Raw genomic sequence first — 26871 nt, 5'->3', positions numbered from 1 at the left:
GGGTCCCGGAGGAAGCCTCTCGGGGCCGTGGGCCCGGGGGAGCGGGCGCGGCCGTCGGGCTCGGGGCCGTCCCTGCCTTCGAGGGGACCGCGGCCCACCCCCTAGCGGACCTCCCCGACTCAGGGCGCGGAGCAGGCGGCGGCGTCGCGAGGGGCCGTGGCCCGCCAGGGCCCCGAGTGCGGGCGCCCGGGGCCGCGGGGCCGCGCTCCGCCCGCACCCTCCGGGCCCGGCCGCCCGCCGTCCAGCGCGGCGCCGCGCGGCTCCGGCGCAGTTCCGGCGCAGTCCCCGCGCCGAGCGGCTCCGCGCCCCACACCTGCCTCTGCCCGGCTCCGGGTGACGTGGCGCCCTCCGATTGGCGCGCGCGGCCTGGCGGGCGGGGCCGCGGCCGGTGAGCTCACCGCCGCGCCCCGCCATTGGCCCGGGCGGCGCACTCGGGCTGTGGCGGGGAGACAGCGGTACCCGGAGCCCGAGTCGTTCCAGCTGCGGCGTGTGGAGCTGAGCGGGTCGGGGCCGGGCTAGGCTGTCGGGGCCGGGCCGGGCGGGGCCGCGCGGGAGAGGAGGAGGAACGCAGAGGCGGCTCGGCGCCAGCGCGACCGAGCGGTGGCCGTGCTCTCCAAGTCCGAGTGAGTGTGCGTGCGGCCGAGGGGAGAGTCGGCCGGGCGCGTGCGGGGCGAGGGCGGCGGCCGGCGGGGGCGCGCGGGGCGGCGGGGGCGCGCGGGGGCGGGGCCGGGGGCGGGCGCGCGCGGCGGCCGGGGCGTGGGGGGCGCGCGTGTTCGCGTGAGGGGGCGCGGGGCGTGTGCGGGCAGCGGGTGCGAGGACACGCGCGGCGGCGGCGGCGGGGGAGGGAGCGCGAGGGGCGCGCGAGCTCACGCGAGCGGGCAGTGTTTTGGCGCGTGAGTGTGCGTGGGTCCCGCGTGTGTTTACGGCGCGGGTGCGAGGGCGGGGGTGTTTGGCCGAGCGTGAGCGGCGCGTGTTGATGGAGCGGGTGTGCGAACACGCGCGTCTGCGGAGCGAGTGGGGAGGAAGCGCTCGTGGGGATGGAGAGCGCGAGGGGACTGGGCGTGTTTGGACGCGTGAGTGCGCGGGGTCGGCGTGGGAGCGAGCGTGTCCGTGAGGAGGTGGGTTGGGGAGTGGGCGTGAGATCACGCGTGTTCCTGGGGCGCGTGGGGGTGTGGGGGAACGTGAGGAGCGAGGCCGAGCGCGCGCGTGTCGATGCGAGGCAGCGAGGGCGGGAGCGGGTGTGAGGACACGCGTGTGTGCGCGAGGGAGTGGAGTGTTTGGGTGAGTGGCGGTCTGGGGGCGCGCGTGCGGGGAGTGGCCGCGGCGGGCGGGGGCGGCGGGGCGCGAGCCGCGCGGGCGCCCACGGGGCCGCCGACTGGTTTTTGTCTGCGAGGCGCAGCTCGGCGGCGGGCTTTTCGGATCCAGAGCCCTCTCCCGCGGCTGGGCGCGGGGAGAGGGCGGGGAATAGGGGCCCCTCGGCGGGAAGTTGGGGGGGGGGGTGCAGACAGGTGTCCCTCGGCAGGGAGAGGGCGGGGGACAGGTGCCCCTTCTGCGAGTAGCGGGGACAGGTGCTCGGGCCCCTCGGCGGGGAAAGGGGGCACAGGTGCCCCTCGGCGGGGAGGAGGGGGAGACAGGTGCCCACTCAGCGGGGCGCGGGGAGAAGGCAGAGAACAGGTGCTCCTTGGCGGGGACTGTGGGCACTGGTCACCCCTCGGCGGGGAGAGTTGGGGCAGGTGCCCCCTCGGCAGGGAGAGAGGCGGGGAAAGGGGACGGGATAGGTTCCGTTTCTGTGGGGGGTGGGGGGGGAAGGGAGAGGGCCCAAGACTGGTGTCCCCTCCGCGGGAAGAGAAGATCCGGAAAGGAGCCCCTTTCGCGGGGAGAGGAGAGAAGCGTCGGGACGTGTGCCCCTTCCGCGGGGCGCTGGGAAAGGGGCCGGGACAGCACCGAGCTCGGCCCCAGGCGCCTCTGCGGGACTAGGCGGTTGGAGGCTGCCTTTCCTAAGCAAACCAATGGAGTGAATGAACGTCTTATTAATCTGTGCGTAGAACCGGCGGGGAAAGTTGGTTGAGTTCAGAGACTAAGAGGTTTGGAAGAACTCGCGAGTTTGGCTTAACCTGCAGACCAGGACAGGAGAGGCACAGTGACCCTTGCTTCCACCAGCCACTCTCAGATGGGCTGGAATACAGACTCCGTGTGGCCTTCTTGCACTTAGAGGATCTCCCGTGGTTTGATTTAGGTAGTGCACAACTTTAAGAGGTGGCTGTGATGGCATTCAAATGTTGAGACTTTTTCAATCTCCATAGGTTACTGTAGGCATCAAAACAAATTTCCGAAACTGCAGTGCTCTTGCAAAGCGTCTTCTTAAATCAACTCGTTCACCAGGGAATGATGACAATTTTAGTCTATTTTACATTTTGTCCACTATTGCTTGGTATGATTTCTGCTGATTAACCTGAAGTGTCTAATTAGCAAAGCAGATTCAGTGAACGTGAGAAGTGCTCTTAAATATCACAGAAGAGCCTCACGTATTTGTTTGGTTGTGTGCATTCTGTTTCTTTCACCAGTGAAGCCAAACCCTGAAATTTTAAAATTGTGCTCCCCCCCCCCCAAATTTTGTCATATGTGGTCAGGTGGCTCGCTGTGTGTAAAGGAGTTCTTTTTTCTTTCTGCATGAAAGAATTTTACAGAGTTTTCCTAGAGAAACTGTGTTGTATGGAGAAACTACTGCCTGGGAACGTGATAGAAATACATTAAGCGGTAGCATTTTTCATGGCGTGTGTTTATGGGAAAATATTATTTTAAGACCATCATTAGACAATAGCAAAGAAGCTTATGTGTATTCTTTTCCTTGTATAGATTTAGGGAGTAATAATGTTTAATGTTCTAGAAAATAACACTTATTTACAGGATATGTGTTTCCCAAATAAATTTAGCCTAGGAGTGAAAAAGGGAAGGAGCGCTGGTGTGAATATCTAAGGGGCCTCTGTTCAGTCATCCTGATTAATTACTAATTCCCTTGCAAACAATCAAAGTGGAAACACAGTATTTAATGCAGTGGTGAATAGCAACAGTGTACTATTTAAAGAGTTGTTTAAATCAACTTTTCTGCTTCTGCTAGGCACACACATAGATACATGGTTGTTTTCTCTGGGACTCTGCTGGGCCATCTTGTCCATATTAGCAGCTGTCGCTGCTGCAGTGTATTCATGTTGGACTGTTCTAGAGAGCATAGGCATAGAGAGCAGGTGGAACTAAGGATTTTTTTTTTTTTTTTTTTTTACTTCGTGTCAGATAGCGATGTTAAAGAATCCGCTGACGTTGAGCACCTCCCCCCGCCCTCCACCCCAGTGAAAGCTGTGAAGCCCATAGTGATGGCTAAGGTTCGGGTGCTCTCTCAAAGCCCTCATCTGGCCGCGCAGGGAATGTGCCTTTGGGGGATCTAGAGTTAACTCTGGGCACCATCGTAATTTTGCTGCTGTCTTAATCATTGCTGCTGGGAACTTCTGAAGCTGCAGAAATGTGCTTGTAGGCCGCCGTTTTTAAACGTTTAAGGCAGAATGGTTAGTACATTTATTTAAAACACAACTTTAGGAATCACCCAGAAAGGTCAGTAAAGACCATTTTGTTAAACTTGGCACAGTGCTCTAGCTGGTGCGGTGGTTTCTGGAAGTCCTTTATTCTTATTTCCCGCCCCTCTTCCAACTGTTCATTGTGTATCCATCATGTCTTCTCACATTTAAAGGGCATTGCTTTCTCTGGCTTCCAATGGCTGAATATTTGTATACCATCGATCTTTTCAGAAAGACTCTCTTAATGGTGCCAAGTTTTCATTGTTAAATACCAACCACGGTATCCTGTCGCGGTACATAAGCCGACGATTTGGGAACGTATTTCAGTTATATATCGCTTTGCCAACATGTGATGCAGTTTGTGTAAACCTCACCTGTTTTTTTTCTTTTAAGTGATTTAAGGGAGCTTACAGAGATGCAGGCATACCTCGCTCTGTTGTGCTGCTCTGTGTCACACGTCACTGATCAGGCACGTTTTACAAAGTGAAGGTTTGCGGCCACCCTGCTCAGGAAGGAGGGAGTCGTCAGCACCATTTTCCCCACAGCATTTGGTCCCTTCATGTCTCTGTCACGTTTTGGTAATTCTTGCAATTAAAACTTTTTTTTTTTTTATCATTATTCTATTTGTTAATGGTGACCTGTGATCAGTGATTATGACTGGCTGAACGCTTAACTGATGGTTACCATTTTTTAGCAGCGATTTTTAATTAAGGTATGTAGTTTTTTTAGACGTAATGCTATTGCACACTTAATAGACTATAGTGTGAAAATAACTTCTATGTGCAGTGAGTTTATCTGACTCGTTTGATGGCGATATTCACTTTATTGTGATGGTCTACAACCAGACCCACAATACCTCCAAGGTATGGCTGTCTATATTACACAGTGAAGCAAGATAAAAATGGATGAAATAAAGAAGGATGAGGCAAAAAGAAAGCGAGGCTTCAGGAAAGCGAAATGTGAAATGGGGGTTCTAATGAGGTTAGTAACATTCATTGCATCAAATCTCATGTACTTTCTGGAGGCAGGCCGTAAAGTGCATTCTGGGCTTTCTGGCAAGCACAGACATGATGTAGGGCTCACTTTGTCTTTCTCACACCTGACATGGATTTTCTTAAATTCCATGTAAGATCTGACAGCCCACCAAGACTTTTCTGTGGTGACGGGAGAAGCCCAGACGGGATGCACTGAATGACATTGAAGGCCGCGTGTCCCTATTAGTCACGTTTAACAAGTGCCGGGGAGCCTGCTGTGGGTGTCAGCACCTAATAGCATGAAGATTGGAGATAGCTCATGATCGTGAAGACCATCACAGACGGTCTTGTCCCCATCCTGCGTGGATTGCCCTGAAGTCAAAGTCAAATGACGATCTTCCTTTGCTTTTCTCTGACACTGTCTGGGCAGGGGTTAACGCACAGCAGGCAGGCAAGGAGATGCCTTTACTGTCAGGAAATAGTTACGCTCCCCCACCCCCACCCCCACCCCGCCCCAAGCAGTGTAGCACAGAGGCTTGTTATAACCATGGTACCATACTTTGTAAATAGTGTCTTTGCCTTTTTTTTCTTTTTTTAAACCATTGGGAGTGAGTGCGTTAACAATGCCTATATGATTTTCCTTGATGCTTTATTTCAGGAAAGCTCCTTTCGTGTGCTAACACGTTTTACTTTTGAAAATACCATGGTTCCTATAAATGGTTTAATTTTACATTGTCTTGTCAAGTACCGAACGTAGAGCATAGCTTTAGACGCATGACATATAGGAAGATCGATCAGTGAACACATTTTTTTAAAGTACCAGTTGTATGTCAACTGTTAAGCAAATTATAACATTATTATTACTTTGTAGAAGGTAAAGTATGGAAGGAATTTAATCAGAGTACATGTCCATAGGAGTTAAGCTAGTGATGCTAAACTTCTGTAACATTTTTGTAATATTGAAAGTAATGGGAAATAACCTAAGTTCTTCCAAATACATTAAATTAACATTCATCAGCTGCCAGGACTAACTAGTCTCTCCATATCTGTCCCCTTTCTTCTGCTTGCCATTGACCAGCCTCCGAATCTGGCCCCACTCTCTTAGCCAGCCTTCCCGTGTGCCCTGACAACAACTCAATATTCTAAATTCTCTGAGCCTAACTCAAGTCTTATCTCATCAGATGCCTTTTCCCTCACCTCCCAGCTTAGATTATCGGCTCCTTGTGGGGGCAGGGAGGCACGTCAACTCTTCCCTTCCCTGCTCCACCTAGCGTAACGAAGCCTGGGAGCTGGAGTTTCGTAACCACTGCCCGCTGACAAGCTGACACGTGTAGTGTGACTTATTGGATACGGCAGGGGGGATGTGATGAGGGTGTGTTTCCTCAGGCCAAGAGCAAACCTGACTGTCACCCTGCTTCTCGCACCAGTTTAGTCTTGTCTGCTAGTCATTTGGACACAGATGCCACAGGATCTCCCAGGCAGAGCCGTTCAAAGTCCCTAGGGGATTGGGGTTTTCATGTAAGGGGTCTTGGAGAGTCCTGGCCTGTCCCCGTGTAAAATAGCTAGGTCTGACACCTGCATCATCTTTCCGGCTTTCTTACGATTGGCCAGAAGCTTGCCATCTAGGAATGGGTATCGGTAACAGCTGTTTGCTTTAATATAATACAGTAGGATGAGTACCAGGGTGTTGTGTTTTGTTTTTTCCAGCTCTACCACTCAGTAAGTGAGAAATCTCAGGGAAGTCACCTTGTATCTCTGCATCAGGGCCTTACCTGTTTTCTAAATCTATGAGGAGTGATTCAGGAAATTAATGTAGTGGTCAGCATCCTCACTTTTTAAAATCAGAGTACCTGGTATGGGATTTGGGAAGTTTTTGTTTCAGGGGCACATGCACACATGCGTGTATGGGGTGTGTGTGTGTGTGTGTGTGTGTGTGTGTGTGTGTGTGTACTGGGTTCTGATTCTTTCTCTGGGACACAGGCAAAAACTACTGAAAGCCCCTGAACCAGAGAATTCCTGAGTTCTCTTTAAATCTTAGTGTTCTACAGCGATTCTCTTCCATGGGATGTGTCTGTTACAACAGTTGATTTGGCAGTAACCTAAGGCTGCACGAGCGTAGATAACCGCCGTGGGTACAGAATTCAACGGCAGATGGTCTCCCGCGAGACTGGAGTGCAGAATTGTCTTTTTCTGATTTCTTCAGGTCATCAAAATGTTTCAAAAAAGCATGACGGCTTATTTCCATCACAACTTTCCCCATGTTTTACAGAGAGATTCCAATGATACTTTGGCACGACTGAGGTACAGGTGATTAATATTTGACTATTTTTTTGTTTGCAAATGGGAGCAGACTTTCCCAGTATTCGTTTAGTGAAAGGATCCACATTTCAATGAGTAGAGTCACCTTACAGTCCTCTGCAAGTAACAGAACTCCAACTCAGACGGGCTAAAGCATAAAAGGGAACTTATTGACTTTTATGAGACCTGGCTTTGGAGTTGTCTTCAGGCACAACTGGTTCCCGAAGCTCAAGCGATACCCTTAGGGACCCATCTCCCCCTCCGTTGACTCTACTCTCTTCTATGTTGATTTGACTCTCATCTCCACAGCATAGCGGGATGGACTCCTCAAAGCTCCAGGTTTACATTTTGCCAATTTAGCAAACGTATCCGGGAAAACGGCGCGTCTCTGCCAGTCGTTCCAGGAAATGTTCTGTTCTTGGCTCAGCTGGACTCGTGTGTCCACTCACCGGAATAGGAGGAGGCCGTACTCTCGTTAGCAAGGCCCGACTCTCCCTCCCTGGGAACAAGTGTTGGGGTCAGCACCACCTGAACTCTGCAGAGGACAGGAGCGTCTCCCAAAGGAGAAACAAGGGAGGCTAGCCAGGCATCTGGGAGGAAGCCGGTACTTTGTGATGTTCAGCCTCGATGGTCACGTTCCTAAAGAAAGCACCATTCATCCTGAAACCACAGAAACTCGTCATCAGGCGGAGTCCGTGATTTTATCCTCATGGTCTCATCTTAAAGGAGAAGACACCGGAACCCTCACCTTTTATTAGGTGCTGACTAACAGTTCCTAGGACCATTTTCAGAAAATGTGATTCAAGTCCTTAATATACTATACACTGTGGTTTGGATTAATCCATAAAGAATTCATTTAAATATGCTTTTGTTTTTTCTAATGAAAGAAACCATTCATTCTACTCCAGCCAGAATCCATCCCCTGGCGTGTGTGTGTGTGTGTGTGTGTGTGTGTGTGTGTGTGTGAGTGAAAGATGTTTTATCTAATAGTGTAAAAAAATAGGAAGTGCCCAGACTGAAACTGATGGTGTTCTAAAAACTTACAAGTCAATTGAATAATATTTCCCGGATAAACAGTACAACAAATGGTAAGTATGTTCCCAGGCTTGCCTGAGAAGGGAAACCTTTTGAACCCATGATAGATACTCAGCATTTATAGGAGAAAAATAGTAAAATAATACAAGTGCATGTATGTATCACATTATATACTGTAAAACACTGAACTGTATAATCTACATAATATATAGCCTACACTTACATGTTCCAAAATAGATGAGTGAACTTGATATTTTCATATTAAATGATGTCACTCAAATATACATGTAAAATAACTTCAGTAAATAGAACTTTTTTGCGAAGTTTTTTTTCTTAATTTTTCAAGTTTATGTACGTATTTTGAGAGAGCGTGTGAACAGGGAGGGGGCAGAGAGAGAGGGAGAGAGGGAATCCCAAGCAGGCTCCACTCTGTCAGCACAGAGCCTGACACAGGGCTTGAACTCACACACAGACTGCGAGATCATGACCTGAGCCGAAGTCGGCCGCCCAGCTGACTAAGCCACCCAGGCGCCCCAATGAAGATTCTTAATTCATAGGGTAGAACTCAGAATGGTCCTCTGAAATTACAAAGACTAGGTCTCCAACTTTTTGGAAGAAAGAAATTTAAGTTTCTTGATAACATAACCCTAACGTTATTCTTATTATCAATTGTAATTGAAATCTTATTTTTACTCTCAAATGGCACAAAGAGAAGAGAGAGTTGAGAGAAGCCCTTCTGAGGTATCTTGAAGGCTGGAACAGCGGGAGGGACGGACGGTGTGGGTTGGGGAGGTGGTTGTGTGTGACAGAAAGAACCGTCAGAGGAACCATCAGACCAGTTCCTGGGTGACGCTCCCCCTTGACCCACATAACTTTATCCAGGTCCGTGGCCGGTTGGCGTGGCGCCTGTGCCCTGCCTGGTGAGTGAAGAAGGAAGATGAAGCGTGTGGTCCAGGGACTTCCTCACCAGGGACCGACCGTATCGGGGTGCTCTTTAGGACTAGTGTCAGCCCCTAACCTCTTCTGTGGGAACATGGGTTACAGGAAATGCTTATAATAAGCTCTCCTCGCCCCATGCCGGAAGGTTCAGATATGTTTAGGAAGCATGCCTACTGGCTCTCCGCCAGCAATTTCTAGCTCCTGTAAGCATGTTAGGGTTCAGAAAAAGTCCTACATTAACGAAATGCACATGTATTTAGTTGTGTTTAACCTAGGAATCCCAAAACATCCTGACACGGCATTTTGTCGCTGTGGTCTCCTGAGTGACCTCTCATGGAAAATGTTCCACAGCACGCAGTTTGGGAAACGCTTCAGTGGACCATCCCCACGGCACCGTCCTGAGCCTGGAACCCACGCCCCCGCCCCGTGGGTCTGGGAGTCCCCTGATACTGAATGTACACTTTTGTGCATGTGTACTTTTCTAGGAAAGGGTTTGTAGCTTTCATCACTGAGAGCCCGTGAACAAGAAGGGTAGGAACCATTGTTTCGGGTTCTTTTCTAACAAGGGAGGTCCAGCTTCTGTACGTTTCGTGTCAGCCTAGGGACGTTACTCAGCAGGCACGGTGGGCACTCAGAGGTGGCTCAGGGACGCCGAGGGTGTCGACTGGTAAGCAGGCGGCTGACTAGTCAATTATTAGGCTTATTGTCGAGTAGGTTTAAACACTGGCAGCTACTCCCTTTCCAACGAGAATTGTGGAAAGAAATTACTTTTGCAGGGCACAGCCTTATCATTACACTCCGGATTATTCCCAAACGAGACGACGTATTATTTCATTAGAGTAAAAAGGTTTTTTGTTTTTTTTTTTGTTTGTTTTTGTTTTTTTTAAAGTTAAGAGCCACTGACCTGTAGAAGAGAAATCCGTTTAGAGCTCCTTAATGATAAACTACTAAAAACCAAATAAATGCAGAAAGCTTTTCCTTTAGGAAATTGAAAACCATCAACTCACCTACTTTTAGATGTAAAAATCAGGATCATAAAATACTGTTCAGGGAAGAGTGAGCAGTAAGTAAGAGACATGCATGGAATAGTTGATGGAATTTCCCCTTGACTTAAATCATCAGAGAGCTGTGAAGTCAGACCACATTGGATCTTTGCAGAAGTGCTTCTGTGAAACAGTGTTTTGGTGTCTGTTAATACTAAATGGCAATAAACAATCCTTTCAAACCCAGTTGACTTTATTACAAGGATGTTGAAGTCTGTCCCATCACCTGCTATCCAAAACGACCGACGGGGATCTCGAAACTGCCTCCTGTCTAGTTTCATTTGCCGCATTCAGCCAAATTTGGGACTCACAATTAAGCATTTTGGAGAATCTCATATGTGTTTTCTGTACAATAGCTTTGTGTGAGTTTTACTTTTTGTGAACCTTGGTCTTAATCTGTTATTAATCGTAAGTATTTTTGTCAGCCACCTCAAACAGGCATACCTGGATCCAGGATTGATAGCAGTTAGGGGAGAACAGGGGAGGAAATAAAGACGTTGAGGAGGAATGGATTGAGACGGAAGGGAGATTGGGAAAATAAGGAAGAGGGGAGACCAGGAGACTGTAGGGATGTGTTAGGGGTTTGTGAGGGATGCTCCCCACGTTTAGCACCTGCTGTCCTTTGAGTTGGTTATTAATCTTTCTTCCATTATTTAACTGCTCCCTGAATCTTTCGACCAACTATGCTCTGAGTGGGGTGATTAAAGAAGCCTGCTTTGGGGCTTCTGTGAGGACAGTCAGGCAAGGCAACCCCCTCAGCTCTGTGAAATCATGTTGCATCCCCGTTTCGTGGAAAGCACCATACCTCGTTAGCCTTCCCACCTAATCCAAGGGGTGTTGGGATACTGGCCTCAATAATACATTCATTTAGGCCTCACTGATTGGGAATTTGCAGAAATTTGAAGGTTACTCTGCTCCAGGGGGTAGAGTGTTAACAGGAGGTGTAGCGCACAAGTTACCACCTCCCAAACTCAAAACGTCACGAGTGAGTGGCATAATACAGACACGGGAGAGCAGACGGTGGCACATCCTCGTGTGATGCGTAGGCAGACGACCCTGCAGGGATCATGACGCTTCCAAAGAGGAGCTTACTGGTTAAAATTTTTCCAACCCTTAGGTTTCCTCCCTCAGAGAAATACTTTTATTTCTGGATAAGATGTTTAAAATATTGTAACTTGAATTTTTAAAGATGTTTTATTCTCTATTGTCAGGCCTATGATAAATTGCAAAACAGTATTCTTAAATCATTTTGTCTATCAAGACCTACTTTGTAATGTGTCCAGTATTTTAAAGTAATACAGCTATTTCCTTTAAAATATATACATTTCCTTTAAATTTTAAAATACATACATACTTAAAATATATGCATAAAATATATACATTTCCTTTAAAATATATACATTTCCGTCTAGTAATCTGGAAAGGATGTCTTCACCTGTATTTGTTCCAGATTTTTACAAAACTCACGGCATTATGAAAAAGTGTTATCGGAGTTAATAAACTTTCAAGTTCTAGAACTGAAGTCTCTATGGAGAATCCAGTGTTTACAAAAAAATACGTATGTTTGGAACATCTTGGGCTTGAACTCTCACGAGTAGGCAAGACAGTTGGGAACGTCTGTGCAGATGGCATTCCTGCAGTTCTGAGAGCAAAGCATCGCCAGCAGCAGGCGTCTAAATAATGTATGGAGGAGTTGGAAACAGAGAAGGACTCTTCCAGCTAGAATCCCAAATTCATGGCTTTTCAGATATTGAAAACCACCAGGAACTCAGGGCAAGTAACCTCTGTTATGATTAGTAGTATTAGCTAGAAACAGCCAGGATTGTTTCTTCTTTTCTCTAGGTACCAGGTAGCACATCTTACTAGCAAAATTTTTCTTTTTCTTTTTTTTTTTAGGATTTTAATTTTTTTTAAGTCCTCTCTACACCCCCAGTGTGGGGCTCGAACTCATGATCCCAAGATCAAGAGTTACATGCTCTACCAACTGAGCCAGCCAGGTGCCCCCCCCCAAAGTTTTCTTTTTTATGGAGTTTTCAATTCCCCTCCTTTCCCCCTTCTCCCCCCCCCCCCCGCCCCCCATCCCACCCCCGCCGCCAACACTGTCTCCACCTGACCTCGTTCTGGGATGCTACTTCTGAGGTGAAAACTGCCAAATGTAAGAGTTATTGCTGTATACCAGTCTCAATTAGATATTTTGCCTGTTTTCGATTGCCTGGTCCCCGATACATTTGATGGGATTGATTAGGTAAAAGGTAGCCCCGTGAGAAGGGAAAGGACCACTTTTAATAACTTGGCTGGAGGAAAGTGCATCATAGAAATGACTAATGGAAACATATTTTGCTCTGCATGCTGCCCTTCGCCTTGTCCTTCTTAAAACTCACATTCCATATTTCTAACAGATGAAATTAAGTCACTTATTCAGTAAATCCACGTTGAGAACCTCCTGTGTGCCGGCCATCCCGCTAGGCCTCGGGAGTATCGCAGTGAACAGAACGAGTGTAGCTTCATAGAGCTCACACGATTTCTCCTTACTTTTCTATCCGACTGAGCTTCTGGAGGTAGAGGCTCACACCTTACTGGTTTTTGTATCCCTGGCGGCCGCCACAACGTCTTGAGTTTTCTTGTTCGCTGTTACCTCTGCAGAACCGTAGCAGACCAGTGCCATAGTGGGGCCTTGGCGAGTAGACCTTTGCGAACGACTCTGCTGTTCCCTAGCTCTTCCCAAAGGATTTTAGGTGTTGGGGAGTTTTTGTCGCTAAAGCCGAGCACCACAGATCAACCTGCTGGTGGCTAATTAAAGTATTCTTGCCTCCTGACACTTCCTGTGCATTTTCTGCGCTGTCAGCTCTTAGGTGTTAGGGTTGTCATTTCCCATTTTCCCGTATGCACTTAAATGCCATTCCACTGTCACACCTTTTTCGCCTCCAGGTGAGGGACATTGTCGCTTGTCCCCGAGTCTCATTACGGCACTTTTTCTTTAAAAACCTCCTTAGTCTGAGTGGTGATATGCTCCCCGGGTCTCCATCCACTCTCCTCTTACTACTTTAGAATATCTCCGTCTGTGCTTGTGAGATTTCTTCTTTCCACTGTGTGCTGGGACTGTTGAGGCAGTGTCCTCCAAATTTGTGGCTTTTTGAAGTCAGCAAGCCTGAAATGTTCTTCTCTTTCGTAGGCTGTGAAGGTAGGTATCGAATCTGCGTCAGAGGTCCTGATTTCCTTTGCTCTGGCACCAATCAGCTGCAGTTTTACTACGTCGAACTCCAGCTGGATTTGCTGCTTTTCTGACCACACAGTCGGCTCCTGCATGATTTGGGGTGCTCTCGCGTGCTTCCCGCGTGTTGTGATATAGCTGAGCTCCTAGGGCATTCCGCTCAGCCTTAGTGTCCTTGGAGAATAGGTTTGACATCTCTGCCCTCCTGCGCCTCAAGCTCTGGCATTGAAAGAGCTCAAGGGAGAAATCATGACGGGTTTGCTATGCCCCCTTGTAACATTCCGTTTCCTAATCGCTGTTGTTTTAGCAGCATCCTAAACCATTTTCCTTGGCGCTTCCACGACTGAATAGCGTGAAACACAGCCCGTGGAGAGGAACGACGAATCCAAAGTCAATGCAAATGAAGAAAGTCTAAGAAGAATTGCTAATTTCCCTTTGTCTTGGCATATAGAGTTGGGGAGTTTTTAAAAAGTGGAGTACGCAGGGTGGTGGTTTTTTTTTTTCCCCTAAGGCTAAATTTAGCCATTGCTTTGGAAAATCAGAGTGGTACAGCCTGTGCCTTATCTCTGTCCGGCCCTTACCCTTCCCTTTGCACTTGGACATCTTAAATGGCTTGCTGGAGAGGACAGCTTAATGTGCTCTGGTGGCCCCATTTATTCTGGGAAGGAATTAAGTGACTTCATTTTCCCTGCCTTTCCGAGCTTCCTGAAAAATTTAGGAGACTTCCTAAGCAGCAGTCCCTCCAGAAATAGTTCAAGTCATACCTCCTTTTGCTTCATGAGCTTCTCCTGCCAGCGTGGCCGAGAGCTGCAAATGGAATGAGAGACAGTCTCTCGTTCCCAATCCAAATAGCAACAGGAGGGCACATGTGCACTTGAGCTACAAATAACGCGTTTTAAAATAGCAGGTGGTATTTGATGATTGCTCCTTCATTCATTTACCTGCCAAGGCAAAACTTTCTCTTCTACTCTGGCAACAAGGTGACTCCAATCGAGCAATTGTGGCAACAGGTTCTCGTGTTTGCAGGTGTTATTTGTTAGCTGATTTTCAGGTGTTCAGGTCCATGCATACCTCACGAGGCTGTTCTAGAAAGTGTTTTGTTTTGTTTTTTTTTTTAAGACACTAAAAATGTCCTGTTTATACAACAACCCAACCTGACAAACTTGGGAAGTGCTTTTGTTACAAACTACAGACACTCCTTCCACAAGATGTGCGCCCAGCCCTTTGTGTCCCAGAGATCCCATTTGGCCAGGGGAAGGTAGGCACATATGAAAGAAGGGGGGGAGGGTCTGTATTTTTAACGTGAAGCTCAGTGGATAACGAGTGACGTTGCTATGAAACCACAGTTTGTGTCTGTAAAGAAGTCAGCTGTGTCTCAGCTCTTCTGCCAGAGTCTCGCACCAACACACTGCAGTGACGTCACTTCCTCACCTGAGCTGAAAGGAAGCAGCAGCCAGCCAAGGAGACTCCTAGAGCTTTCTCGCGTGCTTTCAAGTCAGTTCCATTGGGTTGTGATCATTCTGACCAGTCTGTCCACCGGACCAAGTGGTAGATTACTGATGGGTCCACAGCCACCTGGAGTCCACTGGGGCTGACAGAGGTGGCTCAGAGCCCTTGCCCCAGAGTTTGGATGACGTCAGTAAGTCAGCTTCCAGAAGAAGCTTGCATTAGAAAATAACAATTCTTTTCCACTGACGGAGCACCCACTCTATATCTGGTGCCAGGGATCCAAGCAAGCTCCCTGCTTTCAGAAAGCTCCCTCTGGTAGAAATGGCCCATACAGGAAAACAACTCGGCATTCGTTTGCTAAGTACCGTTAGGACCCAGGGCAAGAGAGGAAGGTTCACGGGGCCCAGTGGAAAGAGCATGGATCTGGAGTCCTGCCTGTGTTCAAATCCCTGCCCTGATACTTACAAGCAGCATGACCCTGGGCAAGCAGCACATGGCCGAGCTTCAGCTTCTTCGCCTGTAGAATGAAGAGGAAAAGGTTTCTTTCATTTTTTTTTTTTTTTGAGGACTAGAAACAATACATTTGCAACGGCCCACTGTAGATGTTCAGTAATAATACTGAAGTGATGTGTAAGCCACACTCTGAAGAACAGACAGCTCACCAGGTGGACACGGGAAGAAGTCGACATGCCCAAAGGTCTAAAGGTACATCAGACTCACGGTGGACTGAAGAAGAGTGAGTGATGAGAGAGTCCCTGAAAAGTAACCCGAGACAGTCGGTAAAGAGTATTCTTTGCCATGCCAAAGATCTTCAATCTTATTTTGTAGGTCGAAGGGGCGGGATTTAAGTTTTTAAAACTAGATTATCGACATCATGTCAGAAACTTGCCCTAGGGTGTATTGCTCAATGCGGCCCAGAAAATGTGTTCGCTTCCAAGACTTACAGAGAGGGAATCTAGAGGAAACAGTAGGTACAGCTGAGTGCTAAGAGCCTGGGAAGTCTGGCCAGTAGCTGCTTTCCTGAAGTAGACACTTTCTTACATCAGATCCTCAAATACTTGGGATCCTGCACTTTTATAGAAGCAAGTGCCAAACTTTCTAAACTTAGAACACACTGTGGGAAGTCTGACTTCATCAAAGTTTCTCTGTCTTTAAAATTTCGGTATTGTTTCGGAACGTTTCATTCTTAGGGAAATATTAATTTGGGACGTTTTAAAACGGGTCCCTTTGAGGGTTGGGAATCCCTGTCGAAGAAAGATAAAAAGATGACCCGTGACTGCTGCTGTGCTGTGTGACACGGGAGGCTGGGACACGGTGAGCCCAGCATGGGAAAAGGGGATATGAAGCCTCAGCAAACCATTCAGTGACCCTCGGGCCGGTGACTGGCTGGAAATGTTCCTTCATCTTGACCTTTGTAATACTCAGAGCTGTTCTGGGATTATGAGTATTTTTTCTGGATGTTTTGTAATATTGTTGGGAAGCTCTAAGAGCTGGAGTATAACAGTAGTCGTCGAATAAACTACTGTGATGGGTTCTGAACCTGTATTTTTGAGTTGCGGAAATCAGGCCTACAGGTTTCTTTTTTGTAGTTTAAGACATCAGTAAAGATTTCAGTATTTAATACACGGGTTTATTATATCTAAGTAACCCCTAGTTATCTTATCTACATTTAAAGTACCCCCCAGAAGGCTAGAATGGGCACCGCAGTGCTCCGTTAGAGGTAGGGATGTCCATATGGACTCACATTTATTTTATTCCAGCGTATTATAGATAGATTCAGAACAATTGTAGATGTGTGTACATACATGGGTTGTACTTACGTGTGTTGCCTTGCTCTTTCCGCTGGGAGGGCCTAGCAGCGGTGAGACGCCCCAGGAGCAGCGAGCACACCCAGCAGCCAGACCTTGGCCTCTAAATGCCATCCTCCAATAAAAGAAACCAGGGCTCCTTAGAGAGATTGCTGACTCTAGGGCTGGGACAGGGAAAATAAAAGAGGGGTCCGGGCATCTTATAATGCCAGAAAGTAAGGAAGTACTCGAAAAAGAAGGGAAGAGGCTGGGGGTATGTCAGAGGGACACAGAAGCCAGCCTGAAAGATCTCCCAGTGGCCAAAGCCGGGACAGTTTGAACAATAAGCTAACCTAGTATTGGATTGTGACCAAAGTGTAAAGTGTTTGTGGATATAAATAAATGGCTTATATGGATACAAACAAACTCAGAAAGACAGATCTTCCTTATAGGAGCCCTCCAAATCATATATGTGGATACTCCCACCCACATCCACAAGGTAGAGCTTTATTCCCTTTTCCTTGAGCGTGGGCTGGACTCACCGACGTACTTCCAAACAATGGAGTATGGAAACAGAAGAATTGTGACTTTGTCAGAGCAAACCTGGCAGACCCTACCTTCACCAAAGATCAGGGTCCGCATCAGCAGGACGTCAGACACTACCCGTGTCATATGACGAGCCCTTGCCTCTGCGGTATTCTTCCTGAAAATTCATGACTCCCGTCCGATCATTAGAAAACACATCAGACTACCTGAATAGAGGGACATCTACAAAGCACGTGTCCGGTGTTCCTCAAAACCATGGACGCTGTGAAAATAAGGGCCGTAGAGAAGATCGCCACAGCCGAGGAGAGGAAGGGCGTGGAACAGCCAGAGGTGGCGTGGCGCCTGCAGCTGGATCCCAGAGCTGAAAAGGGACGTTAACTGTCACGGCAAGTCTGTTTCAAGTCTGTAGCTGAGTTCGTCGTGACGTACCAGTGAGTGTCTGAGTTTTGACGGGTGCACTGTGGATCCGTGAGATGTCGGTGTTAAGGGAAACCAGACAAAGGGTTTATGGGAGGCCTACTACTGCAACTCATCTGTAAATCTAAAAGTATCCAAAATTTTCAAAAATGCATTTTTTAGGGGCTCCTGGCAGGCTTGGCCAGTGGAGCATGCAACTCTTGATCTTGGGGGGTGTGATTTCAAGTCCCACGTTGGGTGTGGAGGTTACTTAAAAATCTTTAAGATGCCTTTAAAAACAAGGGGGGGGGTCCCGTTGGTATAACTGGGTAAAGAAAGCCTTACCACTTTAAAAAATGTCCTATAGTAGTTCATCCCATCCCCACGAGGAACAAAAGGATGGTGATATCTCCTCGTTCCACGAGAGAAAATTGAGGTGCAGAGTGGTCATTATTTGAAAGTCACGCGGCCACAGGACTAACCCTGCAGCTCTCGGCTCTGTCCCGTGTTCCTTGCAGCCTGTCACAGCTGCCCGGTCTAAAAATGCCGCTTCTGCTAAAAGGGGTGCGGGACGGGCTCGTGAAGAGGCTGAATGAATCACGAGCCAGACTGTTGCTGCAGAGCCATCGGAACTCTTTACTTCCTGTCTGGGGCGCAGGCATGCGTGTGCGTGTGTCTTGAATGTCGTGGGAAGGACCTGTGTGGCGCCGCAGAGTCCTCGTTCCCCGAAACCATGCAGGTAAATGGGCCGCTTTAGAGACCCGCAGGGCGCAGAGGCAGACCCGTGGGAAGACACCCCAGCTCGTCAGCCGGGAGAAGAAGAAAGCAGCAAGCAGCGAGGAGGTAAGATTCGACGGGCGCGACAAAGTGGTGTCTGATTCGTTGCAGAGAGCGGCGCAGGTGGGCAGATTTTGAATAGTTTTCAGGTTCAGCCGGGTCGGACTCGGCTGTGCGCATGAGAAGGGAGCGTGCGGCCCGGGGTTGCCGACACAGCTCGTGCGGCCAGGCCTGGCGTCGTTCGCAGGAGCTAATGTCTCGTGCGGCCGGGCATGCAGGTGCACGGAGGGCTCGTTCTCGAGGAAGGAGGTGGGGGCTCAGAGCGGCGGCTCCCGAGGGTGGCCCCGGACCAGAAGCCTCAGCGTCACCTGGGAACATGCTAGACGCACAGCCCGGCCTTCGAAGTAAAACACACTCTGGGAACAGGGCCCACCCTTCTGTTTGAAGAAGCCCTCCTGGGGATTCTGATGGCACCTCGGGTGTGGGAACCGCTGGATGGGCGGAAGCCTCCTGTGGGGCGGCATCCGCAGCGAGGGACCAGCACCGTGGGCAGCGCGCACACCCTCCCCCACGGAGGGGACGCCCGCGCCACCCGGAGCTTCTCCCCCCGGGGAGGAGGGAGCTGCTGTGCGGACCTCGCCTTGCCCCAGTCTTCAGAGCCACGGGTTGTAACGTGACTCGTCCACACTTCTCCAAGGGGTAGGGGGAAGAGTGGGAGAGCCTTCTGTGTAAGCAGCAGCTTGTTCTTTGGGCGAGGCAGACAGAGCCCTGACACTTCTAGACAAGAACTCAGAGCCGGGGGACCGACCAGGCGGGAGCTCGTGGAACAGCCGGCTTTCCTCACCGGGACCCCCAGAGTCCACAGTGCTCGGGAAACAGGTGCTCTTGGCGTGCTGTCCCCGCAGCCTTGGGCTCACGGAGGACTAGTGGGGTCGCTTCGCTCAAACTGTCCTAAGGACAAGGGGCTTGGAATCCCTCAAAGCTGAGTCACTGCTGGCTTTGTTCGAAACTTCATGGGAGAGAGCTGAGGCCAGCTTCATCAGCCCGCTAGAGCTACACATGTTTTGTTTTCTCTCTTCTCACCCCTCCCTCCCGCACGTTCGTTTAAAAATCCAGTCTATTCAGATTGTGGAAATTACTCGTTAGCCAACAAACGAGGGCAGGGATGTGTCCACTAATGTTCACGTCACCCCCAGTGCTTGGTACGTGGTAGGTGCTCAGTAAATGTTCGTGCGCGTAAGTGAATCCCAAATCTACTTTTTTACTCTACCCTAATCAGAACTTTTTTTTTTTTTTTTTTTTGCCTCTAAGTAATTCTATTCCCCTTCTGCTGTGATCAATCATAATATACACTCCAGGCCATACGTATAGCTCCGCATTTGCCAAGTATCTTACAATACGGTTTCCACGCCACCCCAAAACTGTGCCACCAAAGCAAGCACAAAGTCGTTGCTTTCGACTTGCCAGTAATGGACCCGCGAAGGCCATCACTTCATCCACCGGGTAAGCTCTGTGGATGGAGCTGGGCGCTGGCCCTGCTCAGAGGAAAGGAAGTGTGATCAGAAGGTCTCTTCTGAGTCTCGGTCAACACAGTACAATCAGGTCTGTGCTCTACTGGCTGCCGGCCCAATCAGTCATTTCCATTCGAGGCTGTTTCTTATTATTAATTATCACTGCCTTCCCCCTTTGGAGTTGAGAGGCTCAGAGATGCCATTATGTACGGTATGATTTTGTTAAGAGGCAAATAATTGCTTCTGAGTATCTTCACCAAGTGCTTCTTGGAGCAGCTTAATAACGTGAACGAGCTGACTGCATGGGGGTGGCGCTGAACACAGCCCAGATCAAAAGCACACAGGAACCTTGGTGGCCGTCACAGAGTCACGGTGACTGTTAGTGTTTTGATCTGGAGACGCCGTGGTCTGTGTTCCGTGACCTCAGGGAGGGTCTGTCTCTGCAGGCTCCATGCTGGGCAGGAGACGGGCGGGCACGAGAGGCTGACCTCACTGTGGCACTGCGGCCACCACAACGGAGCCACCTCCACGGGGCCAGGTGGCCGGGCGAGCACCCCGCCAGGGCGGCCCACAGCCGGGCGCTGCTCCCTGTGCCCTTCTGCCCCTCTGCGTGACATGGCAGGTTGTTGTTGGCCACCAGGCTCCAAACAAGTGCTCGAAACAAGTGAAATGGATTCTGAACACGCCTTTAACAGGTGCCAGTTATGTGGGCTTGCAGAAGAAACTGTCGGGAGGTGGCTATAGACGCTTCCCCCGTTTCGGTGGGACGCCGAAGGATCTGCAGGTGGTTGAATGGACGGCACGGCGGGGAATGTGCAGGGAGAGTTGATGCGAGCCCCACAAGGAAAATGCGCTGTTCTCCTTGGAGTCCAGCTAATTGAAGGGGAAGATTCCTCATCCCCTTCGTTTGGAAGGGCTCCAAATAAGAGAGTCCCTCATTCTGCAAAGTGTCCCTCTTCTAACGGAGAGGGCAGGCTGTTAGGACTCAGTCCCACCCCTGAAGGCATCTCGTGTCTTCCGTTAGGGTCACAGGATGGCAACGGCTGTGCAAGCGCATGCCGTGCCCACTTGGGGTCCCTGCCTGTTGGTGACCGGGCCACCGAGATGCTCAGCAGCAGGGGCCTTGGTGTTTGTGGATCGTGTGTGTGTGTGTGAGTGCACACTTGGCACAAAGACGTCTGTCACTTTTAAAGGGGAAGGATTTTTCCTTTAGTGTTGTTCCCGGAAATAGCTTTATTAAAAAATAATGTCACGATTTTTTGAACAGCAGTCTTCCCCTTCTGGCTTTGTGGTTTAGTAAAGTGGAACCAGTTTGACACCCGGTTCTGAAAATTTTCCTGTGAAACACGTATCTACTGCCTTGTTACTGCAAGAAAATGTTCTCTTCCCAGGGGTGAACCTGACTCCTGTGTCTCTTCTCTTCCCACAAGGTCTCATACTCGTGTCACATAGTGGTTAAGCTCCAGGCCCCTGAGCCGGAGAGCCCCCCTCCCCGCCGCCTCAGTTTTCCCCTCTGTGAAAAGAGGGTAAGAACAGTACCGACCTCACGATTACTGTAGAGAGTAAATGGGTTAATATTTGTAAGGTGATGGAAACGGTGGCTGGCACTCTGTAAGTGTTAGTCCGCCTGCTGTTTTATTTCTTGTAGGATCAGTAAGCATCATTCACCGGTGTCGGGTTGTATAGTGAGGACGGCCAGGCACGCTGACCGAACACTTCTGGATTCTTCCTTTTCACGATTCGGATGGTTGTATTTTGGGAAACAGTTACGCCTTTAACAATTTGGGGGACAAATAGGTTGTCACAGATGCTCAGTCAATTCCTAGAGAATTCATTTGCCCGAAGATGATGATGATGATGGCTAACACATGTATCTGGAACTTACACGTTCTGAGCATTGGCAAATATTCATTTCATCCTCACGACAAGCCTTCAGGTAAGTACAGTTACCATCCCCAGTTGAGAGGTGAGGAAACTGAGGCACTTAAGGTCTTGTTCAAAGTTGTACACTTCCTCTGTCAGGGTTCTTAAGTACATACTGTCTGGTCCTGGCCCCCCTCTTCGACTTCACCTTCTGCTCTCCTCTCTGTGGTGGTCCAGCCACTGGCTTCGGTTCCTTGAATGCCCTGCCTCAGGGCCTTTGCATTTGCTAGTAACTCACTCCAGTTCTTGCAGACCTAGCTCCTTCTAATTCTGGTGAAACTCAAGTGGCCCCTTTCCAGACTCATATAAATTGTAGTCCCGCCCTATGGTTCCTCTTCACATTATCCTGTTTGCTTCCCCTGCTAGAGCAGGAAGAGGCCTTTTTCTGACCGGTTTACTACTATCTGGCACAGCATTATTTAAAATTTGTTGAATAAATTTCGGTGCTAATGAGTTTCATAATGGTCTTAGCTCCTTCTCGCGTGTTTGCATGCAGCCCAAATCGTGCGTCTGCGTGTGTGCACACAGGTGGGTATAAATGCGTGAATGGGGAGGGAGAGAGAGATTCTAATCTCAGTACCGTGGTACAGAATCACAGGCCTCTCTGAGTTACAGTCCTAGCTCCGACGGTGACGGCCTGATGTTTTTCTTAGGGGTGAAGCACCTAGTTGCACTGGGCTCTGAGAAGACTGTCACGTGTTAAAGGACACGTGTAAGGGTCTCAGCCAGCAAATGATCAACAGATGAAATCTTTTTTTTTTTTTAATTTCAGTAAAACAGATACTACTATAAAAAGTACATATATTTACGTACGTGTATCTTTTATACACACACATCTCCCTCTCTTCCACTGATTTAAATCGTATTCATTTCATTTATTTGCTCTAGGGGCCTCCCTATCAGATCTCTCCAAGGCTTCCGTTGGGGAACTTGGCAAAGAGATGGGGTGCCAGGAACCGGAAACCAGGACTTTGACAAAAAGGGATTTTCTGTTCCTTTAGCTGAGAGCTTTGGGCCACCGTAGATGCCCCAGGTCTTGGGTGAGGTGTGAGATTCACTGCCACGTTGGAGAAATCTGGCCTGGACGGACCTGTGTGGTTTGGTTAGGCTGATGATGGTGTTTCGGATGCCGGTCCTGCAGCTTGACGGGGCCACGTGTTAACTGCTCTTCTGGAACACGACCTCACTGTCACCTGTTCTGCCCTAGATAACCAGTTCAGGATGTCCATCCTAGAACGTCTGGAGCAGATGGAGAGGAGGATGGCGGAGATGACGGGGTCCCAGCAGCACAAACAGGGGAGCGGAGGAGGCAGCAGCGGAGGGGGAAACGGGAGCGGGAACGGAGGAAGCCAGGCTCAGGTACGGGCGTGCACTGACCATCACCTTTCACTCTGTGCTCTATTCATCACAGGTCCCTTGTCTGGTGCTGGTGTCATTCCTGGATTAGTCCCAGGGAGTGCTTTATAATCCCGTGCCCCTAAATTTTGAAATCTGTGTAATAACAGAAGCCTTGAACGGTGGGGCTTCTCGGTTGTTGACCTCCCTGAGCCTTAAATCATTGCTGCCGATCCCAGAATTCAGTGCTGCTGCCTGGCGGTGTGGCTCGAGGACATCCACTTAGAAAACAGGCCCAGTGGCGACTCAGAGTTCAGTTGGACTCTATTTTGTATTGTGGATTCCATATCTGTTTTAAATATAAATATAAAGCATGATCCAACTCGGCCATTCATAAAGCCTCTTATAAAGTCAAGAAGATCAATATCAGAAGCTCCCAGAGAAGCTGTTTCTGGAATTACTTGGTGTCGGACCACATTAGCCCTGCTATCCTGTTTCACATCTGCTTTCTCATAAATTCCGGGAAGAATTGGCCAAATGCAGGGACGTCACTAAATATTTTTTTAGAGTCCCATTAGTCTTGAAGGCTTTATATAAGTTTTATTTACGGGTCTCATTTTGAGAAATGGCCTGGGCAGAAATTATTTTTCAGGAGACCCTAGAGACAAATTTTCAAAGGATGCATAGCATTCCCCTCTCTCTCTCTCCTCCTGAGTTATTATTCCCTGCAAACCCCGAGCACTTTCCCCTCTTTCTTCAAGATTAATGATGATTTCCTGTGAACAATTGCATTTTTATTTTTTTTTTATTTATTTATTTTTTTTAATTTTTTTTTTAACGTTTATTTATTTTTGAGACAGAGAGAGACAGAGCATGAATGGGGAAGGATCAGAGAGAGAGGGAGACACAGAATCCGAAACAGGCTCCAGGCTCTGAGCTGTCAGCACAGAGCCCGATGTGAGGCTCGAACTCACGGACCGCGAGATCATGACCTGAGCTGAAGTCGGCCGCTTAACTGACTGAGCCACCCAGGCGCCCCAACAATTGCATTTTTAAGTGAAACGTTTGAGTTTTATGTTCCTTGTAAATATCAAGTGTCAATAATGTTTTAATACCAAATGTTAATATTTTGAAACCGAAGCATTTTATGGACCACACCCCAAAACCAAACAACCCCTTCTTCCCCAAATGTTCTTATTTCTTACCTGCCTTCAGAAGTCCAAGGGAAGACTTGGTGCACAGTAAAATATTATTAAGGCCACAACAGGCTTCTTGTTCACCTAGACTCCTACATTTTAGAAAAGAAGTAATCGTTGTTTGTTGTATCTCATGGCTCAAATCAGGGATTCCCATGAAAACCTTCTGTCACCAGAGTTTGCATCAAGGGAGTGGAATATACTGTCCTTTTACAGCTCAACCATTCGGTAACTGGCCTACTACAACCTGATCCCACGTTAACTGCTATTGAAGACTCTTCTGTCAATTTAAGGTGGCCTCGATACGTATCTGGGTCCACCTTTCGTGATAAAAATGCAGCTCTTTTTGTGAATGCAAAAAAATTTCCCTCCCTGCTCACTAACCCGTAACTTTCACGTGCTCATGAATATGTCCGTCTGATGCGCCGGGAGCAGCTCTTGCCTGTCCTTTCCGAGTCAAGGTCGTCCTTCCGCACGTTGGGATCACCCACCTTTAAGATGTTTTGACAGCTCTGGCGAGGATGACAGTGTATCGGTCACCCACCTTTTAATTTTTGCAAGGTGTTTTTCCAGACTGAAAAGAAGGAACAACAGTACTTCCATAGTAATTGAATTTTGTGGACTTTATTGCTGGAAAAAAAAAGACTTTCTAAATAATACCAGAAATAAGAATCAGGCTAGAAGTATCCTTTATTTGGGGAGGATGTTAAACACAGAACTGCTGTCACAGAGACTCAGATAAACTGTTGAGGTTACTACATTCGGTTTTATGTTTCTTGCTTTACAACTGAATCGAGAGAAGAAAGCCGTAGTTAAAATTAGTGAATTTCTCTTCCCCGTGTGCCTCTATCGTTATTAATATCACTTAGATTTGAAGGTCCCTAAAGCTTTCCCCAAAGGATGGGATCGTCACTAGACTTTTTAAAGTGCTTCTTTGCGGGGCGGGGGCGGAGAAAAGATCCCCATCTAAGTGACTTAATTCTCCTTCGGGAGGAGCAGGGAGGCAGAGGACTGGGTGTGTCCCCAGATGCCAGAATTGGGACAGCCACCCTGCTTTTCTCTCCTAGTAGTCTACGGTCCACAACGTGTACTTCAGCTGGAGGCTAGTGGCACTTTTTTAGCGGTGTATGCTTTCCCCGAAACGGATCAGCATGATGCTCATAATCCGCGTGTCAGCTGTAGTGGACTCCGGTGTTCTCGGCATTACAGAAGGTCACCCCGTGCCACACGCGTGGATGCGTGCCGCCGAGCTGAACCTCGCGCATTCTAGTCTGTTTCGCGATGCCCCTTTGTGCACGGTTTTGTGTTTCCTGTTCTGAGCGGCTAATCGTAAAGCATTTTGTTTCTCCTACATGAAAAGGTTGACTTGGCGGAGGGCCCTGGGTCCGCGGTGGTAACACACACTTCCTCCTCCTAGTGCGCCTCTGGCCCCGGGACGCTGGGCAGCTGCTTCGAGAGCCGTGTGGTTGTCGTGTGTGAGAAGATGATGAGCCGCGCCTGCTGGGCCAAGTCCAAGCACTTGATCCACTCAAAGACTTTCCGGGGAATGACCCTCTTGCACCTGGCTGCTGCCCAGGGCTACGCCACCCTCATCCAGACCCTCATCAAATGGCGGTAAGGCCGCGGTGCGGACGGCTAGCGGGCACCCTTGCCCGTCAGCTCGCACCTTCCTCTTGGGCGATTCCACTGGTGGAGAGAAATCTGGCCATTCAGTGAGCTTGACAGCCTGCGAGCAAAGGGCTTTCTCGGAGGACAGTTCCCAAGGGAATCTTACACGAACTTCTGCCCAAGAAATGGCGAGCGAGACGTTGCACTCTCTGCTTTCCTCGGGGCTCATAATCCGAACCGCCCTGTGAAATTAGGGACTCTGTCTTCTTCACATCAGGGATGTCGGATGCCCACTTTGGTTTCGTCTTTGTGGGTTTGATAACATTCTAGTATTTCTTGGACGTTGATTAATTGTGCGGTAATTTCTGGTACCATCCCTTACAGCACAAAGCACGCAGATAGCATCGATTTGGAACTGGAAGTTGACCCCTTGAATGTGGACCACTTCTCCTGTACTCCTCTGGTAAGGCATGGGTTCATTTAATCCCTGAGCCGTTTTTCTAAACTGGCATGGGGATGTGGTAAGGTCTTATGGCCCCATGGAGATGGTCAGCAAGGACCAACTTGTCCATTGGCGGGAATAGCAAAAGCGGAGGATGTTTTTTAACTTGTACTGAGAAAGCTTGCTGTTTTCCTTGTTTTAGATGTGGGCGTGTGCTCTCGGGCACTTAGAGGCTGCTGTCGTGCTGTACAAGTGGGACCGTCGGGCCATCTCCATTCCGGACTCTCTAGGAAGGCTGCCTTTGGGGATCGCCAGGTCGAGGGGTCATGTGAAATTAGCGGAGTGTCTGGAGCACTTGCAGAGAGATGAGCAGGCTCAGCTTGGACAGAACCCCAGAATCCACTGTCCTCCGAGCGAAGAGCCCAATACAGATAGCTGGATGACCCAGTGGCACAGTGAAGCCATCCACTCACCGGAAGTACCCAAAGGAGTCACCGTCATTGCAAGTACCAATCCAGGTAAAAATGCAAAATGATTACATCTCGGAACTTGGCACATTTCCCATTTGCTTTCGTGCAGCAACCCTCAGAAAAGTCCACAGGATATTCACATACGTTTAAGGGTTTGGTTTTTGGGGGTTTTTGGTGTTTTTGGTTTTTTTTTATGTTTCCGATTTTTCTTTTAGCTGTAAGAATGCCTACTGCTTCCCCCCTACCCCTCCCAGAAATAAATGCAGAAAGTAGAAAAAAAAAATCTGTGTCCATTTAAGAAAGAAACACAGATTTTGGAGGACTGACTGAATACAGTATATGCTGCTGGGGAATATTTAAAT

General features: G+C 48.9%; 1 protein-coding gene and 1 long non-coding RNA gene across 10 annotated transcripts in view; both read left to right on the top strand.

Moving 5' to 3' along the window:
- CAMTA1 (calmodulin binding transcription activator 1) overlaps positions 1-26871 on the top strand; it is an 827492-nt gene that overhangs the window by 774652 nt on the left and 25969 nt on the right. For all 9 annotated transcript variants that reach the window (XM_058719234.1, XM_058719242.1, XM_058719241.1 and 6 more), the window contains 4 exons: positions 22666-22817; positions 25407-25603; positions 25982-26060; positions 26242-26557. In XM_058719234.1, coding sequence (XP_058575217.1) covers positions 22666-22817; positions 25407-25603; positions 25982-26060; positions 26242-26557 — 744 coding nt within the window. The remainder of the gene's footprint in view (positions 1-22665; positions 22818-25406; positions 25604-25981; positions 26061-26241; positions 26558-26871) is intronic.
- LOC131505553 (uncharacterized) lies at positions 1823-7696 on the top strand. Its single transcript, XR_009258458.1, has 2 exons — positions 1823-2037; positions 3963-7696. It is a non-coding gene; the product is annotated as an uncharacterized LOC131505553 (long non-coding RNA).

This window comes from Neofelis nebulosa, chromosome 2, assembly GCF_028018385.1.
Source record: "Neofelis nebulosa isolate mNeoNeb1 chromosome 2, mNeoNeb1.pri, whole genome shotgun sequence".
Taxonomy (NCBI): Eukaryota; Metazoa; Chordata; class Mammalia; order Carnivora; family Felidae; genus Neofelis; species Neofelis nebulosa.
The sequence above is the reverse complement of the archived record's forward strand: the minus strand, read 5'-3'. Positions and strand labels throughout refer to the sequence as shown.